General features: G+C 46.3%; 1 protein-coding gene across 2 annotated transcripts in view; it reads right to left on the bottom strand.

The window, feature by feature from the left end:
- Positions 1–3,243: 3,243 nt before the first annotated feature.
- The window catches only part of midn (midnolin), a 34,126-nt gene continuing 18,275 nt past the window's right edge, over positions 3,244–19,094 (bottom strand). For both annotated transcript variants that reach the window (XM_052529459.1, XM_052529458.1), the window contains 3 exons: positions 16,397–16,544; positions 15,541–15,870; positions 3,244–6,840 (listed from right to left, as the gene is read on the bottom strand). In XM_052529459.1, the coding sequence (XP_052385419.1) occupies positions 6,578–6,840; positions 15,541–15,870; positions 16,397–16,544 (741 nt within the window). In that variant the 3' untranslated portion in view covers positions 3,244–6,577. The remainder of the gene's footprint in view (positions 6,841–15,540; positions 15,871–16,396; positions 16,545–19,094) is intronic.

A 19,094-nucleotide genomic window follows, 5' to 3' on the forward strand; every position in this document is an offset into this window, starting at 1 on the left:
TAGTCAACATCCTGTTTACACTAGGTCTACTCTAACCATGACCCCTGTGTCTCTTCCCACTGGTCAGGAGGGCATGCGTTAAGGTCAGCTCTGAGGGGTCAATCTTCGTTGATGTGAATGGTCAGCTGCCCCCGCAGTTTCACTCACTCTCCATGTGATGTTCTGTGCAGCGCATCACGGACGAGTGCAGGAAGAGAGCCTGAACAGATATCAAAGGTCCCCTCAGCTCACGGCTGCATTAATATCCACCAGGTAATATTTCAAACATTCTTCTCTTTTAAGTGGGCAGGGGACAAACAAGAACTGGACAAAAGGAAACAGAGTCCCAGCAACATCTGACAGAAGTCATGAGAACTACAGCTACACGCAAGAGCCTGGGGGGATATTAGTTGCCGCTCGAACGTTTGTTTGTGTCCAGGAGAGCGCTCTTTCAATGTGTTCAGTCCATTACCCAGACTCTGATTCCAGCCAGGACTTTGTGATCACAAGAGGTTGTTTTCTGATCGTGGACATGATTCTTATGCAACGCGATATTCCCAGAGTTGTGTAACCATCGGACACGAAGGAAGACTTCGTAAACAGTTGAGTTGAATCAAATGATTTTAGTTATTATTCAAATGTATCCAACCATCTCAAAGAAAGCCTGGTTTCGCAACCAGAAAGTCAGCAACATTATGTAGAGGATGTAACCTAGCGTCCTATCATTTCACATTTGAACAACAAAAGGGCATAGTTGTTTAGTGAGATGTCAAGGTTTTTCCGTTGGTGCGCACTTCTCTGTCACATGTCGGGGTACAGCTGAGGCGACTGAAATGAGACAATATGTGAAAACCCAAGAACAGAGCCTCTTGTATCCCAGAACCACAGGGTTTTCAGTTTGTGGTGGCAGTTGTGGTCTCAGTGAACACAGACGGTCTTTCTATCTCTTCCCTCCTGCTCAGTTTCACTCTAGAGTAGAAACTCACACACTCACACGCAAACACACTCACAATCACGCGCTCACAGATAGTGACACCAGGTCTGCCGTCATCACTCACAGTGTGGAGGCAGAGAAGTTTACCAAGTCAGAATAGAAAAAGAGGGCCTCTTCTGGGAAATTCGTCAACCCATGGTTGTAATATTACTGTGCACCCAGTGTGTGACCATAATAGTTCTCTCTCTCTCTGCTCTCTCTCTGCTCTCGCTCTGCTCTCGGTTCACACAGCAGGGTAATAGACAGCTACAGTGGCAAGGTGAATATACAAACAACAAAGACACAAAAGGTACAGGGGGTGCAATTGGGTTTGCAATATTTTCAGCAAATGTATGTCAACATCTTTTTTTCTCAGCTGTGTTTTTGTTCATTTACAGCTATAGTTTTTTTCTATCAGATCAAAAGCCAGAACAGACAGACAGTGATGACAGTTATTGTAACAGGCAAACCTCATTTCTTACACACCTGCACCAAGGGATGTCTGTCTGCTAGGGGTTTGATCTTTCCAATTCTACTCTACTGGATTACAATGTCGTCCGTACATTCTATTGTTTTCTGAGGAGTAACCAAATCAATAACTCCAGGGTACCCCAGGGTTCAATAATGTGTCTCCTTATATTTCTTCCCCAAATGGACTCGCATATCTATCATCGGAATAGTTACGTCCATGAATATGATAGAGGTTTCCCTCACAATATCTACTAAGCTCTATCCCTGCTCTCAGCTAAAAGGGTCCATCGAGAGTTTAGTTCTGGGAACTGATTCCTAAATCGAATGGCAGAGTTTGATCAATGGCTAATCTTTAGTTTCATCGATATTCTGCCTTCGTGTGGGATTCCTTATTAAAGTGGCATGTCAAGCATTTATTTCCTGCTGTAGGCTGTGTATATGCTTGTGTAGAGAAGGGCAGCGAGTGGGAGGGTTTGATTAGCTGCATCTATCATCACAGGGAAAGAAAGGGGTGAGGAGTTTCACCTCTACAGTCCTACTCCATAGCTATCTTCCATAGCCAAGGTCTAAACAAGGCTATACATCTGCTGGCTGGAGGTTGGCACAGATGGTATTTATTGCATTCTAATCGGATAACAAAAGCACCACGTTCTGATACCACGTCAGAGATAAAAGTGTGTGGATCATCCAAGGCCTAAATACTACGAAAGGGAAGACCACATATTTTATCAAAGTGGATCATTAGTGATTGCTAAAAGACTCAGAACTTCCTAGGAAAATACCTCACTTTACCACTTAATGCTAAAATGAAACAAATTGCTTCTTCCTCCTAAATGTTACCCTTATCTTCTTTTATGTACAAATGTAGGATCTTAATTTGATCACCCTTTGAAAATAAACTTGACATTTCAAAATGTAATTTCCCATAGGAAAAAAATGATCACCCCGAGAAAAATGTCCATGAATTATAATCCACACAATAATTCACATTTCCTGTTGCTGCAGAATTATTTTCCTGCCGTAGCAAACTGGATCAAATTAAGATCCTACATCTGTAATCCACAAACTTTAGTAGCTCTAAATTATTCTCTTCCTTTATTTAGCAGACCTCGTTACAAGATCACTATAGCAACACACCACTTTCAAAACAGCTTTTCCACCCACAGCTTTGCTGCTTCCCCCTGTAAATAACATCCATCCAGGGAATGTGATGCAGCATTAGCCTGACACATTCTGAGCAGCAATGCCTTGACATACAGTAGCTTGGTCCTTTCAAGTGCAAGTCTTTCAGGCATTTCCTCATATCCAAGACATGCTGTTCTGTTCTGTTCTGTTCTGAGCAGCATTCCTTCTCCAATCTGAGTGTGTGCTTCAGAACCTGACACTCTAACTGCAGGAATTAGAGAGCTAGCTCATTTCACATGAACTACTTGCTTACCAACTGCTCTGCACTACCATCTCTCTCTCCAATCTGTCACTTCGTTCTCTTTTCTCGACTTCCTCTCATCTTCCGCCCGGCTGGGGATAAGTGGGAGATCTCATCTGCCTTTTCTTGCTCTCTTCTATCATTCTCCTCGGTGGCAGAGTGAGCCAGCTGGTATACTTGCTCAAATCTTTGCCATTGTATATGATGGGTAAAGTAATACTTTATCAATGTACTTCCTAGCTCTTCTTCTTTTTCCTAATGTCACTCCTATCTGATTACCTTATGAAACAGACTTTCATATGAAACCCAACTCTTATTCGGTACATTTCACTCAATACTCAAAATTAAATATTCTTCAATAGGGATTTGAACAACACCGACACAGACCATTGGGCGTATTCGTTTTGTTTTTTATTTATTACCTAAAAAAGAAAAATGTTCTATCACAAGTCACACTGAAATGTATTGCTTAAGAAAAAAATATATGTAGACATTTTTTAGTTTTTTAGGGGAAACATGATTTCCGTTATATTTCACCAAAAACAAAATAGGACATAGGCATTAGTCGTTTCTACGTCCCAACCACCTTCTCCCACTTAAAAAAATGCACAAAGAAATACAGAATTCACAGTTACCATTTTGGTTTCATAAATTAATACAGTCACACATGTGCTACACCGGTCTATAGCTAGAACATTGTAAATTGTATTCTTGACTCCTGTTATTATTTTTCAATGGTTGGCTACAAGAAAGAACAGGCAACTTAAATGATGTGATCAGAACTCCACCTACAAACTGTTTTGTAAATGCCCTCCCCACACCTCTTTTGTCCCATCATCTCATCCCATGTCATCATTTTATGTTTTTTTTTTGTTTTTTTTTCACACATAAGTGAGGCACACACAGAGTATAGTTCATACATATATCAAAAATCTAATTCAATTTAGGGGGGGGGGGGTGAATTGTCCTTTGAAATGTCTTGTCCAAGGAGACAGGAAGTGCATGTCATGTGGTCTCACGTCCTCAGAAGACACCTGTCCAGTCAGAGTCCGGGCAGTTTGTTGCCATAGTAGCACTCTGCAGTCAAAACTTCCACCTCAGGTACTTTGTTTTGTCAATGTCGGTGGGCAGGACAGAGCGGGGTGTTCGGACAAAGAAGACAGACAAACATAGCAACACATTGGAGAGAAAATGGGAAGACGGATTGACGAACAAACACTGATTACAAACACATCGATATTAATTCACTCAGCGTGCTTACCCCTAAAAACTACAGCTCCCATGTGGTTACAGCCTTTTATATTCATTCATGAATTCATCAATGGAAATCATTTGCTCATCTCATATCTGACCCACACTGCAAGGGCAACGTTTTAAGGCACAGAAGCCTTGACATAATAGAGACTCCACCTGCTAAAAGCACAAACAAGAGATGCCCGAATCCTCAGTGACAATGGCGTCTTCACAAAACACAGGTAAAGAAACAAACACACATCCCCACCGTGTCCCCCAGTCCCCTCGTGTCTCGTTTAGTGAAAGGTAAGGCCACTGACAAAAAGACAAGGTTTACCAAACAGGTAATCCCCCACTGAAAACTCTGTGAGTGCAATCAAGGTAGGGTAGGGTCAGACATTGTGTTTTACATAGAAGTCTGGGTTCTGTGACGATGCGTACTCTGGTCCAATGGTTTTCCCTGTTAGTTAGTCCCAAACATGCACCTTGTTGAACACTATGTTATTGAGTTATGCTGAGAGGACTAAGGGCTGGTTGCTGCCTGGGTCCTTGTCTCCATGTTGAGGAGAACGGTGTTGGTTGAACCAGCGTTTAGGGCTTTGCTCATGATCATCACTGTCCAGGGAATGTTCAGTTCAGAGTAAGCAAGATATGAGTCCATTCTTACTTCATCTGCGTTGGTTTGCTTTGAGAATACTTGGAGCAGGACAGTGTTGCTGTTCTATGGAAATAATAACCTAACCAACAAAGCGGCTAAGCATTATTTCTCCCCAAATTATCCAAAGCACCAGTTTCATGTATATATTTTTTCTTCCAACAATAAAAAGGTCAGGATAATTCACACTTTTTGCAAAGAAAAGTCACTTTTCCCCCGTCTATCAAAGTCCCATGTAGCAGCAAATCTCTTAGTAAGTCTGTAAATGGCCTAATCTGACATGTGAGGGAATCCACTGGTGGAGGCACTGGTTGATGAAACTGGAGACAGGTTCCCTGCTTGGGATTTCTTAGCTTTCTTCCACCTCTCTTTTCCATTACTAGAAAGTAGCTTGACACAATCAACATTTTCTAACAAACGCCTTGGTTAAAGTGGGATGTTGGTTCAAAAAGGAATACATGGGAAAGATATCTAGAGTGTCTGAATGGCGAGAAATGGAGAGTATTCTCTGTACTGAACCTCCATTGTTTGAGTGACGAAAGGGGTGAATCAGCCATCTTCACTGTCACACACAAACACCCACACGCACACGCTTATAAACCCCTGCTAAATATCATACAAATGTGAGATCCCCACCTATATTTGAAATAGGCTTGTAGTTGGGTTCAATGGGATTTTTATCCATTATTTGTTTGTGGCTATATGACCCTAATGAGTGAATGAGCTGATGAATGATTGAATAAATATGTTTGTTAGCTATCAATTTATTGAATGGCTTGACCCAAGCCATACTTGGCTACTGTTTTTTGAAAACAGCAGATAAAAAGTGAAATAAAAATAGATTTGTTTCCATATACATTTTGTAATCATGATTTTAAAATCTTCTGAAGCACTCCATTAATATGTTTTTATTTTATTCATTAATTCATTCCTATTAATACCCTACTGTATGTTACTGAGGTTGCTGTTTATGTAATAGTCAAAACTTTAGTCAAAACCCCATTTCCAATGAGTCATTGCTCCTCATATCCCACTTCCTGCACACTCTGACCTGCTGTTCCAAAATCATGAAAAATGTGCAAATCAACGACTACTTTTTAAATTGTTTATGAAAACCTGAATGCTTTTTGAACAATGCTACATATTTGTTTAGAAAAAAATAAAATAATATTACGTTTCAAAATGGAAATAAAAAGTTAACCCAATAGGTAAAAAGTCGACTCTGGTTGGTGAAGTGGAGACCTGGAATGCCCATTAGAGTAGTCCAGGGATGGCTCTGGGGCCAGGGGTTGTCTGTCTGTCTGTTTGTCCTGTGTGTAGTTACACCACGGCCCCAGCCACCGACAATCCTGCTCAGAAGTCCAGTGTGAATCTCTCTCCAGAGTTCTCCTTGTAAAACTAAAACAGAAAAACAGAATAAAAAGACCAAAACACCACCACCCCCATCCAAGTCTGCTATGCTCAGTTCAGTTTTAGTTGTTCCTCATAGGAAGTACATATTTTTGCAGTCCGTATGCATAACGTAGTCTTGTAAGTCCATACATATCCGTTCCCAGTCCAAACGTCAAAAATCTTTTGTTGTTTTTGTTGTCTATTTCTAATGGTAGGAGGCTGTTGAAGATATAATAAGATGAAAGACAACAGGGAGGCTTTTGGTGTGACAGTTCGTTGTCCCAGCGAGAGAAGAGGATGACTAGGTTTCTTCCCTCTCTCTATTTTTCATGCTCCACACTCGGCTCCAGCTTGTTTTCCATACCTCTGAAACCATCCCCAACTTCCTTAACCCGAGTCCTCTGCTGCCTCTTCATTATCCAGCCAATCAGCATCCTCGTCTTTGTCATTACGCCATGACGAACTCAGTCTTCATGTCGGCCTTGACGTCTGGCTTCCACACCGAGTCATCGAAGTCGAGGTCCATGGATCCCTCGCTGGACGTGCTGCTGTTGCTGTTGCTGCGTCCCGCCTTGCGGTTGGGCAGCCAGTGGTAGGGTGCTCTGGAGTCCCGCCTCGCCTTCCGGCGCAGGCGCTTCTGCTGCATCAGGAGCTGTAGACGCTCCACCTTGCAGCGTGTCGCACGGTTCTCTGTCTGACGCACACGGTCACCTGGAGGGAGGAGAGGAAAACAGAAGGTCAAGCATTTTTCAAACAGTCAGATTTTTCCATGACCTTTTGATACACCCTGCTTTGCAAGACGTACAGAGCACAGTCCAACAGAGCACAGTCCAACAGAGCACAGTTCAACAAATAAAAAATGAATAAAACATATGTAGGTTCTTAGAGAAGAGTGTATTTTTGAGGGAACAGAGTGTTGTGTTCAGTGTGTGTTCAGTGTGCGTTCAGTGTGTGTTCAGTGTTATCTAAGGCCAGGAAGAGGACAAAAAAACATAGGCTGGTTTGGTAATGATGCTGGGGTGCAGACAGAGAGAGAGAAACAGACATGCTGCTGTGATCATTCTGTAGACTCTGAGACACAGACACAGACACAGACACAGACACAGAGACGCACACACACGCACATGCACACGCACGCGCACACTTTTGTTAGTGTCTGGGGTGTGTAATGAAATGCCCCACTGTGAAATATTAGCCATGTTTCCTTCTTCTCAAACCCTTATCACTGTTTGGGAGAACTGGGACAGTCTCCCTGAGATTGCACAATCACCGAGAGAACACACACTCACTACTGCACGTACACTCTAATTTCTTCCTATCATATGCAGTCACATAACTACGGCTGGCATCCCAAATGAGTGTCTTAGTCATAGCTGTGCGACTAAGTGCATTTCTGGCTGTTGATGTGCCTATAGCAGAGGCTGATCTCGAGGGAAAGGCCTTCGGTTCCATTGTGAATGCCTGCCCACACCACCCAACTCAGCCTTCATTTAATTTAGAAATACATTCTGGAGCTGGAGAGGAAGGGACGGCAACCACAATCAATTAGCTAGCTCCATTAGTATCTGTCTCAGAATGAAATAATTAAATAATGGTCTAGAATGTCAATAACCCAAAGCACAGCCCATCTCTCCCTCTTTCTCGAAAACATACACACACACACACACACACACACACACACACACACACACACACACACACACACACACACACACACACACACACACACACACACACACACACACACACACACACACACACACACACACACACACACACACACACACACACACGGACAAACACACAAAACACATGTGCACACATGGAAGGACACCCTCGACCACACTGAGGCACACACAGGCACACACACTTACACACCTCGCACACCAAACACACAAGCACGTACACACTGACACACAAACACACATGGCAGCCGCAGCAGAAGCAGTAGCTTTAAACATGGATCGATGGCAAATGAAAAAGACCTATTGATTAAACTTTAGCTCCAGTGCAGCCATCCATCTCCAGCCGAGGACACTACTATTGGCTTTCAATAGAAAATGCAAGCGAATGGAAATGGTAAGCGAAGAGAGCCTGGGATTTTTTATTTTTCCCCCTCTACTCCTTCTTTATGACTGCAGTCTCCTGCTTCCAGCTCATTGACCCAGCATCCCCCTCGACCCCCAACTGCCTCCCCCTACCACTCTACCCCCCCCTCCATGGGCCAGTGTCCCCAGAGAGGGCTAGATGGGGTGGAGGGGAAGGGCGCGGGCTGTGGAATTTCGCCCTACGGGTGATGGGGAGGGGACGTTTTTTTCAAATCGATTGTGCCTTCCCTCCTCCTCCTCCTCTTCCCCCATCGGAATGAATTCCAGACTCTGTGTGGGCTTAATTTACCTCTTCCCTTCATTTGCTTATCGGATTGAGCAGAGTGATTCTCTGGCTATAAATATTCACTAGTCCTGGCAGTGCATACTAACTAACTGCATTAAACAGAACAAGGACTGGGCTATTCAGCACATGGTATTCAATGTTTTCCACACTAGATAAGAGTGTCGTATACCATAGGACTATATCTCCTGCCTCGTGCATAAGAGTAACAAGGGGGTTCTTGTGCATTAGGGGCATTGTTCAGCTGCCTGCATGCAACGGCTATACATTCTGCCAGGGGCTTTGTTCCCCCTGCGCGCCCCCCTCCTCTCCCCTCCTGTCGTCTCTTACACAGGAAAGAAACCCCTCTATGTTCGCTCTCTCTCTTTCTATGAGAGAAAGGGGATTTCTCTCTCCTTCCGCTGCCCTTTATGTATCTCTCTCTGCCTCTCTCTCGCTCGCTCTCCATCTCTCTCCCTCTCTCTCTCTAGTCTAAAGCCACAGACAAGCGTGGGGTTGTCTCAAACAAGCGTGGGGTTGTCTCCTGCACCTAAAAGCTGGTCAGGCGGGGGTCACACAGCTCAAGACCTGCTGAATGAGGAAGGACTGGAGCTTGGGGCATGGCCTCATTATAGGACACACACACAAACAAATACACACACACACACACACACACACAAACACAGTCAGACCCAACAATGTGCCCATGCAGTTACACAAACTCCGGAGGTTCTTTACAAGTCATCAGACACACAACCTCTCTGCCTCCACACTTTAATACTGTGTAAAGACTACAGCCATTTTCCCTGCTTTTAAATGTCAAGTATATGTGAGTTTGGCTGCCGCACATACTGACTTTAACCCAGTCTCACACACACGTTAACACACAGACACTCGCGGTGGGCAGTGTGGTGTGGGGTCCTGAATGCATTCCCGGTGCAGACATTCGTCCGGCCTTTGGCTTGGCTGGACCCCTGGGAATGTTTTTGAGGCAGGACCTAACCTATGTGTGTGTGTGTGTGTGTGTGTGTGTGTGTGTGTGTGTGTGTGTGTGTGTGTGTGTGTGTGTGTGTGTGTGTGTGTGTGTGTGTGTGTGTGTGTGTGTGTGTGTGTGTGTGTGTGTTTGGCTAGTCATTAACCACACTACACCGCTATTATTAGAGCATACACACACACACACACACACACGTGCACACCGGCCTGCTTGTATAGATGCTGGAGCTGACGTGAGCAGTAGAACTGGAGGGAGGGGAGACCAGACCACTGTGACTGACCCAAACTTGACTATGTACAGACTCAGTGAGCATAGCCTTGTTATTGAGAAAGACTGCCGTAGGCAGATCTGGCTCTCAAGAGCAGACAGGCTATGTGCTCACTGCCCACAAAATGAGGTGGAAACTGAGCTGCACTTCCTAACCTCCTGCCAAATGTATGACCATATTAGAGACACATATTTCCCTCAGATTACACAGATCCACAAAAAAATCAAAAACAAACCCAATATTGATAAACTCCCATATCTACTGGGTGAAATACCACAATGTGGCATCACAGCAGCAAGATGTGTGACCTGTTGCGGCAAGAAAAGGGCAACCAGTGAAGAACAAACACCATTGTAAATACAACCCATATTTATGTTTATTTTCCCTTTTACACTGTATGTAGACATAATATGACGTTTGAAATGTCTTTAATCTTTTGGAACTTTTGTGAGTGTAATGTTTACTGTTAATTTTATTGTTTATTTCACTTTTGTTTATTATCTACTTCACTTTGGCAATGTTAACATATATTGCCCATGCCAATAAATACCTTGAATTGAAATTTAATTGAGTTGAATAGATAGAAAGATAGAGGTGGATGGGAGGAAGGAAACAAGGACAAACACACCAGCAGGGAGAATCACATCTTCCTTCCTGTTTCTCTGTGACCTAACACTGCTCTCTGACGCACTATGCACAGAAAAAGAAGGAAGTAACAGCACATATTTTCTTGGGAATCACCAGAAGCAAATATTAGGTAAGGGACAGGTCCCTCTTTCCATGTACTCTCTCTCCCTCTCTGGTCACGCAACCCTCCTGCACCCTGTGCTGCTCCTCCATCAGCCCTTTATTGTCTGTACCCGTCCTCCCCTGGAGCGGAGCTGTGTGTATGTGTCCTCAGTAGACACTCAGGGCTTTCACAGGCCCAGTTAAAGCCTACAGAGACTAAAGGCATTGACAGGAGTAAACCATAGACACAGAGCCGTAGCTGACTGAGCCATGAGGACAAAAACCCTCTCCAGCTCCCCCCCTGCTGTGCAGCTGCTCAGGGCAGACCAATGAGAACCACGTACACCTGGCCCCACACTCCTCCCTTTACCATCCATCCCGCTCTCTCTACCTCCCCCAGCCCCCTCTCGCTCTCTCTCTCTCTCTCTGTACCTTCTCCTGTCCTCTCATCTCACCCTGTGTGGACCAACCCCAAGAAACCAGAGGGAGCGGTGTGAGGTTGTTGGCGTGTGTGTATAGGGTGAGCATAAGGAGAATACTCCAAAAGCCCATGTGGAATCCCTGAACTCCAACCAGCAGGAAAACAACCGGAGAGGCTCCCCCTACCCCTCACCCTCCACTGTGCCAGAGAATGACTGTAAACACCCCACTAACACACAAGCTATTTTACATACAGTACTGTATGCAGGTTGGGGTTGGGGTAGTATTTCAGCTGGACTTAGTAGCTACTGACCACCATGTTGCAAGGCAGAGAGACGAGAGGGGGAGAGAGAAAGAGGCTGATCTATGAATAATCAATGACATTCTAGAGCCTGGCCAAAGAGGGAGGGAACGAGGGCGGCAGAGAAGGAGGAGGGCTGCGTAGGAAGGATGCAGAAGAGATTAAAGGAGCTTCTCCTCTATTGATCTCTTAAAGATTCCGCTTCATTAACAGTTGTCCAACTGTTGTTGTTTGTTGTTGTTTGTTTGTTTACCTTGATAATTCTTGTGATCTCACAGAAGGAGAGCTGTGTTTTCTGAGCTTCAGGGGATCAGGCGGAGTGGGTGAGGGCTCAAACTACAGTGAAAACAACCTGGGTTTAATTACAGGAAAACCATGCTTTTTAAGGTCTTCCAGTACATCCCACCGAAATCGGCACTAGCTGAAAGGGGCTTGATACTTGTCCTCCATTTGTATGCAGTGGAATGGAGCCCCACCTATTCCAGAGTCAATCAAACGTAATTTTACCGAACACTGAAAAAAACACTGTGTTCATACAGGCCTACTTCTCTGAGTAAAGCATGACACAGAGCCAAACCCCTGAGGCCTTGCAGTTTCCCCGTGCTCCACTACTCTCCTAATCCCTGTGGCATCCATAAATCACTGCAGCTACAGGCCCATCATCCAACACAGCCACATGTCATTCCTGGTTGGCCTGGGCCCTGGGCCAGCAGCAGAGCAGAGAACAGCCCAGAGGGTAAACACAGGCCTGGGAAACATAGACAGCACACAGCCCTGCCTTTGTCCTGCCATCCATCCTAACCATCTGGAGCCCAGGGAAGAAGACAGAGAGAGAGGAGAGGTAGAAAGGCAACCCAATGGAAAAGAAGGGGCCAAACTGAAGGAGTCAGACCAGTCAAAGGGAGCGAACGAACATCCCCGTTTTGACAGGCGTTAAAAGGGCATCGACAACCCTGCAGGGGAATGAGGTCTTAAATGACTTTTAGACGCAATTTACATTCCCCCCCGCTCTCTCTTGTCATTCAACAATGAAAGGGCACCTGACGTGGTTGGTTGGCTGTCGTTGCTATAGGTTGAGACAGATAGGCTGGGGGTTAGATGGCTCGGTTACTGCTGCTCAGCAGTGTGTGTGTCATTGGCCGCCGGGTGGCTGCTTACATGCTTGCTGACAGGCGGGTGATAAATGATGTACAGTGGCATGTTGTCCTGGCCTGTTGTCCTAGCCTGGTGTCCTAGCCTGGTGTCCTAGCCTGGTGTCCTAGCCTGGTGTCCTAGCCTTGGTGGGTCAACCACGCTGAAGCACGACAGACAGTGAGAGGCTCAGGACACCTGTCAGACTGAATCTGACACACAGGTCAGAAATGAGGAGAAGAGACATAGTCCAGAGACGAAGTGAGGACTGAGACAGAGGTTAAAGAGAAGGAGAGGACCATATGAAGGGCTACCACATTAGAACAGAGTTAGGTGTTCAGAATTAGCCATGTTGACAACTCTAACGTGAGGCAGAGCGTTAACATTTTAACAGAAATTAGTCTTCCAGTAGAATGCACCCACCGCAAAGGTAATTCGCTTTGGGCTGGATTAAACAAGCTGGGAGAGTCTCTCTCTCTCTCTCCACACCGTTCCACCCTGCCTCCCGCAGCCAGAGCCTGAACTAGACTAACCTGACCTGACAGATACTGAGTAGATTGGTGGGAGGAAGAGACAGGAGGGGGAGGAGAGGATATCTACCCCTCCTTTCCTTCTTTCGGGACTCATTTTGTTCATTTTTGTCCTCTCTGTTGAACCAAGCAGCTGCAGTGGGAGTGGGTCTTAAAGCTAGGTCTAATCCTAAGGCATGGAGAGCTCTCTCACTCCCTCTTTTCCTCACAATTTTTCTCTTTCCTTCTCTCCTTCTCACTCGCTCAGCCCTACAATGGCGCAGCCTGGTTCCCTGGGGAAGGGGGGGTCCCACTGAGCAAAGGAATTCAGCTAACAATTAGCCTAACACCCCCTTCTTAAGCCCTGCCCTCAGACAAAAAGGCATTGGCCCCTGGGCCTAACAAAGCTCTGCACTCAGCAGTCACCACCAACACAACCAGCCACGCTGCCACATCACAACCAAAACCAAACTAATCTAGCTAGCTCACTCGGCTGACTTGTCCTGCTATCTCCGATGGCTCGAAGCTCTTTATTCACCGGCGCCTCCTACCTTCTCCTCCCCTCTCTCCACATGAACTTGCAGTGGAAAGGGTAAAGGCTCTCCGGAGATAGCAGCGCTATGTGACATTTTCATGAGGCTGTCTCAACCTGAGGTAATGTAACACAGACAGCAGACTGGGAAGGCACTAAGCAGTAAGCATAGGTTATTCCTGTAGGCCAATGGAAGCGGGTTTCTGCGAAGAGTTAAGCTGTCAAGTCTTTCACCAGAACGTCGTATCAGGGAACGTCGTCTCGGGGTTTTACCGGAACATTTAGTCACCTGCCTTCTGAAATGTTCCTCGCCAAGCATTCCACAGTCACACAGCCAGCCAACCAGACAGACAGCTTCCGTCCATACAGAAAAGCCCCAACTCATTAATTGGTAAGGAAGTTCGGCCGGTTGCCGGTCTGACTTCGAAAGGCATTTCTTTTGCCTGTCTGTTTTTCCAGTGACGGCACAAATGAATCTGTGGGCAGTTAGCAGACGGCCGGATATAAAAACAATGTTATGAATGGAGGCTTAGTGTGTATGTTGTTTTTTCATCCTCCCGCTGCGTTCCAAACACAATGCACATTCTTTCAGCGCTCACATTTCTGTATAAATCTATCTATTTAAAGTCTGAGTGGACACAGGCGACCATTGATGGTGAGCAGGCTTGGAAGAGACCAGAGAGAGATGGCTTTTACAGATGAGGCTAGTTTTGGACAGCGACGGAGGAAGCAGTGGGACGGTCCATTGACGGGAGAGACGGGGAGAATGGGACAAAGAAAGAGAGAATTAAAGCAGGGGATGACGGCTGAGTGGAGGAATGGGAGGGGGAGGAACGAGGGAAAGGGGCTTCCTGGGTTAAGAAAATAAGCTCTTATTATTTCAACTGTGCAGAACTTATTTTAAAAGGGCTCACTGGATACTGCAGAGTCCCCTGGACGTTGGGTGAACTTTTGGTCCATGCTTCGATGAAGTGCTCCATTCTATCGCAATGCCAAGTTACAATACATGTGCTGATATCAGCCTTTGTCTACCATGGACAATGGAATTCATGTTTTTAATTCAAACAAAGAGTCCACATAAAACTTTAATCAGGGCCATTCAGAGATCCTCCCCGACTATCCAACTCTATTCAACATTCAACAAGAGCAGCTCATGGAAGAAAAGTTCAATTTCCTCTGGCAAGGTTTAAAAAAGCAGAGTGGGGACAATGTGTTTCCGCACAACGACTACCTGACACACGCCTGTGAATGTTATCCGTGGTGAGTATCTGTCCTAGCCTCTGTGTGGATGGGCAGTAATCCCTAGTCCAGCCCTCTGAGGGGTAAACCTATCCCCTCAGCACAGTGACAAAGACAAAGACAGGTCTACTTCTGCTGCTGGTGCTGCTGCTGCCTGACAATCTGAACCTTATGGAATAAGGCTAGAGCAGAGCTGCTGCATTCCCATGGAGGGCCTGAATTCTCCCTCTCCTCCCCCTCATACTCCTCTCCTCCACCCTTCCAACCCCCACAAGAACCTCTCTGCCAACCTCTGTATTCCCTTTCTTTCTCTTTCCTTTTGAGCAAGGATATTGTCTTTTCGAGTCCGGCAACAAATGTGGGGATAATATTTTTTTTTTATTACCTTTATTTAACTGGGCAAGTCAGTTACGAACAAATTCTTATTTACAATGGCGGCCTACCAGGAAACTGTGGGTTAACTGCTTGTTCAGGGGCAGAACGACAGATTTATACCTTGTCAGCTCGGGGATTCAATCTAACAACCTTTCGGTTACTGGCCCAATGCTCTAACCACGAGGCTACCTGCCTCCCCAAACAGTATTTGTTAAACAGTTAAACAGTATTTGAATAGAAACACAACGGCAGAAACAAAGTTGCTGATGAATCCTCTTCTGGGCTCTACAATAGACCATCTAAATTCAAGCTCTTGACGACAGTCGTTTCAATCACTCTCATCCACAACAACAACAACTGCAGCAACATCTGTTGCTCTGCTGCACGGGGGCTAAAATACAGTGAAGGGCCTTGTGTGTGTGTGTGTGTGTGTGTGTGTGTGTGTGTGTGTGTGTGTGTGTGTGTGTGTGTGTGTGTGTGTGTGTGTGTGTGTGTGTGTGTGTGTGTGCGTGCGTGCGTGCGTGAGTGGATATCACTACTCACCAGGGGGCTTGCACATGCGGATCTGGCTCTGACACTGCACCAGCGGGTGGAGGGGGGGTGAGATGGGGCTGCTGGCAGGCACCGAGGTAGCTTTGGCAGAGATGCCGGCAATGCCAGCGGTGGTGGCTGGGGGTGAGGGAGGGGGTGAAGGCGATGGGGAGGCAGGCGAGGGCGAGCCACACTGCGTCTGGTAGCGGAGCTGGGTGAGGGAGGGGGGCACGCCCTGGTAGTGGCGCGTGGCACTCAGGAGGTCGTTGAGGATCTGTAGGATGGTGCCGATGTCTCGCCTGGGCCGCCCGGTGCCATCCTGACAGTTAGGATGCAAAGTGCCTAAGGGAGGGAAGGAGGGAGGGGAGAGAGAGAGAGGCAGACAGACAGACAGACAGACAGACAGACAGACAGACAGACAGACAGACAGACAGACAGACAGACAGACAGACAGACAGACAGAGAGAGAGAAGGGGGGAAAGAGAGAGAGAGAGAGAGAGAGAGAGAGAGAGAGAGACAGAGAGAGAGAGAGAGAGAGAGAGAGAGAGAAGGGGGGAAAGAGAGAGAGAGAGAGAGACAGAGAGAGAGAGAGAGAGAGAGAGAGAGAGAGAGAGAGAGAGAGAGACAGACAGACAGACAGACAGACAGACAGACAGACAGACAGACAGACAGACAGACAGACAGACAGACAGACAGACAAAGAGAGAGAGAGTGTTACAATGCCCCTCAGCTCCAGTCTAACCACATGTCACAATCCCCAGACCAAGCCCAGTAAGACACAGTAGTAATCTGCGCCACTGAGAGTGCTAATCCATAGTCTGAGAGTTGGTGCCTTAGTCTTAGTGTAATGCTATTAGGCCTCACTCACCTGAAAAAGTCCCCGAGAAGACCCCAGGAGCGTGGTTGACGAAGCTTTCGATAATGGCACCTGGTTTGCGGGAGGAGGAGGAGGAGGAGGAGGAGGAGCGTGCTGAAGCACTGGTGCCGTTACTGGGGCTCTTAGCACTACAGTTCGCCTGTGGAGGAGAGGAGACAGTCTAACACAAGAGGCAAACCTTCAACACACCAACACTTTGCCTTCGGTGAGTGGTAATAAATATAAATCCACTCGACAGCAATTGTGATTAGTTCAATTATGACCGTAAGATGTATGTATGTAATACGGGGTCATATAAAACATGCTACTGAAATAGAAAAGTTCATCACAGTTTATGTTATTGAGATGATGAGGCAGTGACTTGAAACTCGTAACAGCCATGTCGTGACAGCCATGTTGTGACAGCCATGTTGTGGCAGCCATGTCGTGACAACCATGTCGTGACAGCCAATGTCGTAACAGCCATGTTGTGACAGCCATGTTGTGGCAGCCATGGCGTAACAGCCATGTCGTGACAGCCATGTTGTGGCAGCCATGTCGTGACATGGACCCTAATATTAACCATGTTGGTCCACATATAGGGACACATTATGCTCTGAATAAACCTGAGCTGTGTCCTGAGAGCTCCTGTTACTGTCCCTGACATCAGACCGCGTCCATGATCTTTTATTTGCCCTTTCCCTGCTCTGTGAACTGTGAAAGTAAAACTGTGAAAGTGAAAGTCTAACCCACAGGAGGAGGAGGAGGAGGAGGAGGAGGAGGAGGAGGAGGAAGAGCTAAGAGGGAGAGGAAGGGAGACGTTTCAGAGTGAAGAAGAAAAATGATCGTTTCCTTTATTCACTGTATCTATGTGGCCTCTCAAACTAAACTACACTAACCTACATCTGGTTTTGTTTCTGAAAACTCACAGAGTTGAATTCAGGCAAAGAAAAAAAAAACAAGTTGGTGGAAATCAACTGCCATTAACAGACAGATAGATAGCCTAGCTCCAGGCTGCCATTAACAGACAGATAGATAGCCTCGCTCCAGGCTGCCATTAACAGACAGATAGATAGCCTAGCTCCAGGCTTCCATTAACAGACAGATAGATAGCCTAGCTCCAGGCTGCCATTAACAGACAGATAGATAGCCTAGCTCCAGGCTGCCATTAACAGACAGATAGATAGCCTAGCTCCAGGCTGCCATTAACAGACAGATAGATAGCCTCGCTCCAGGCTGCCATTAACAGACAGATAGATAGCCTAACTCCAGGCTGCCATTTTTTTATTTTTTTTATTTTTTTTTACCTTTATTTAACCAGGCAAGTCAGTTAAGAACAGATTCTTATTTTCAATGACGGCCTGGGAACAGTGGGTTAACTGCCTGTTCAGGGGCAGAACGACAGATTTGTACCTTGTCAGCTCGGGGTTTGAACTCAAAACCTTCCGGTTACTAGTCCAACGCTCTAACCACTAGGCTGGCGCTGCCGCCCCCATTAACAGACAGATAGATAGCCTAGCTCCAGGCTGCCATTAACAGACAGATAGATAGCCTAGCTCCAGGCTGCCATTAACAGACAGATAGATAGCCTAGCTCCAGGCTGCCATTAACAGACAGATAGATAGCCTAGCTCCAGGCTGCCATTAACAGACAGATAGATAGCCTAGCTCCAGGCTGCCATTAACAGACAGATAGATAGCCTCGCTCCAGGCTGCCATTAACAGACAGATAGATAGCCTAGCTCCAAGCTGCCATTAACAGACAGATAGATAGCCTAGCTCCAGGCTGCCATTAACAGACAGATAGATAGCCTAGCTCCAGGCTGCCATTAACAGACAGATAGATAGCCTAGCTCCAGGCTGCCATTAACAGACAGATAGATAGCCTAGCTCCAGGCTGCCATTAACAGACAGATAGATAGCCTAGCTCCAGGCTGCCATTAACAGACAGATAGATAGCCTAGCTCCAGGCTGCCATTAACAGACAGATAGATAGCCTAGCTCCAGGCTGCCATTAACAGACAGATAGCCTAGCTCCAGGCTGCCATTAACAGAGAGATAGATAGCCTAGCTCCAAGCTGCCATTAACAGACAGATAGATAGCCTAGCTCCAGGCTGCCATTAACATACAGATAGATAGCCTCGCTCCAGGCTGCCATTAACAGACAGATAGATAGCCTAGCTCCAGGCTGCCATTAACAGACAGATAGATAGCCTAGCTCCAGGCTACCATTAACAGACAGATAGATAGCCTAGCTCCAGGCTGCCATTAACAGACAGATAGATAGCCAAGCTCCAGGCTGCCATTAACAGACAGATAGATAGCCTAGCTCCAGGCTGCCATTAACAGACAGATAGATAGCCTAGCTCCAGGCTGCCATTAACAGACAGATAGATAGCCTAGCTCCAGGCTGCCATTAACAGACAGATAGATAGCCTAGCTCCAGGCTGCCATTAACAGACAGATAGATAGCCTAGCTCCAGGCTGCCATTAACAGACAGATAGATAGCCTAGCTCCAGGCTGCCATTAACAGACAGATAGCCTAGCTCCAGGCTGCCATTAACAGAGAGATAGATAGCCTAGCTCCAAGCTGCCATTAACAGACAGATAGATAGCCTAGCTCCAGGCTGCCATTAACAGACAGATAGATAGCCTAGCTCCAGGCTGCCATTAACAGACAGATAGATAGCCTAGCTCCAGGCTGCCATT

This window comes from Oncorhynchus keta, chromosome 1, assembly GCF_023373465.1.
Source record: "Oncorhynchus keta strain PuntledgeMale-10-30-2019 chromosome 1, Oket_V2, whole genome shotgun sequence".
Lineage (NCBI taxonomy): Eukaryota > Metazoa > Chordata > Actinopteri > Salmoniformes > Salmonidae > Oncorhynchus > Oncorhynchus keta.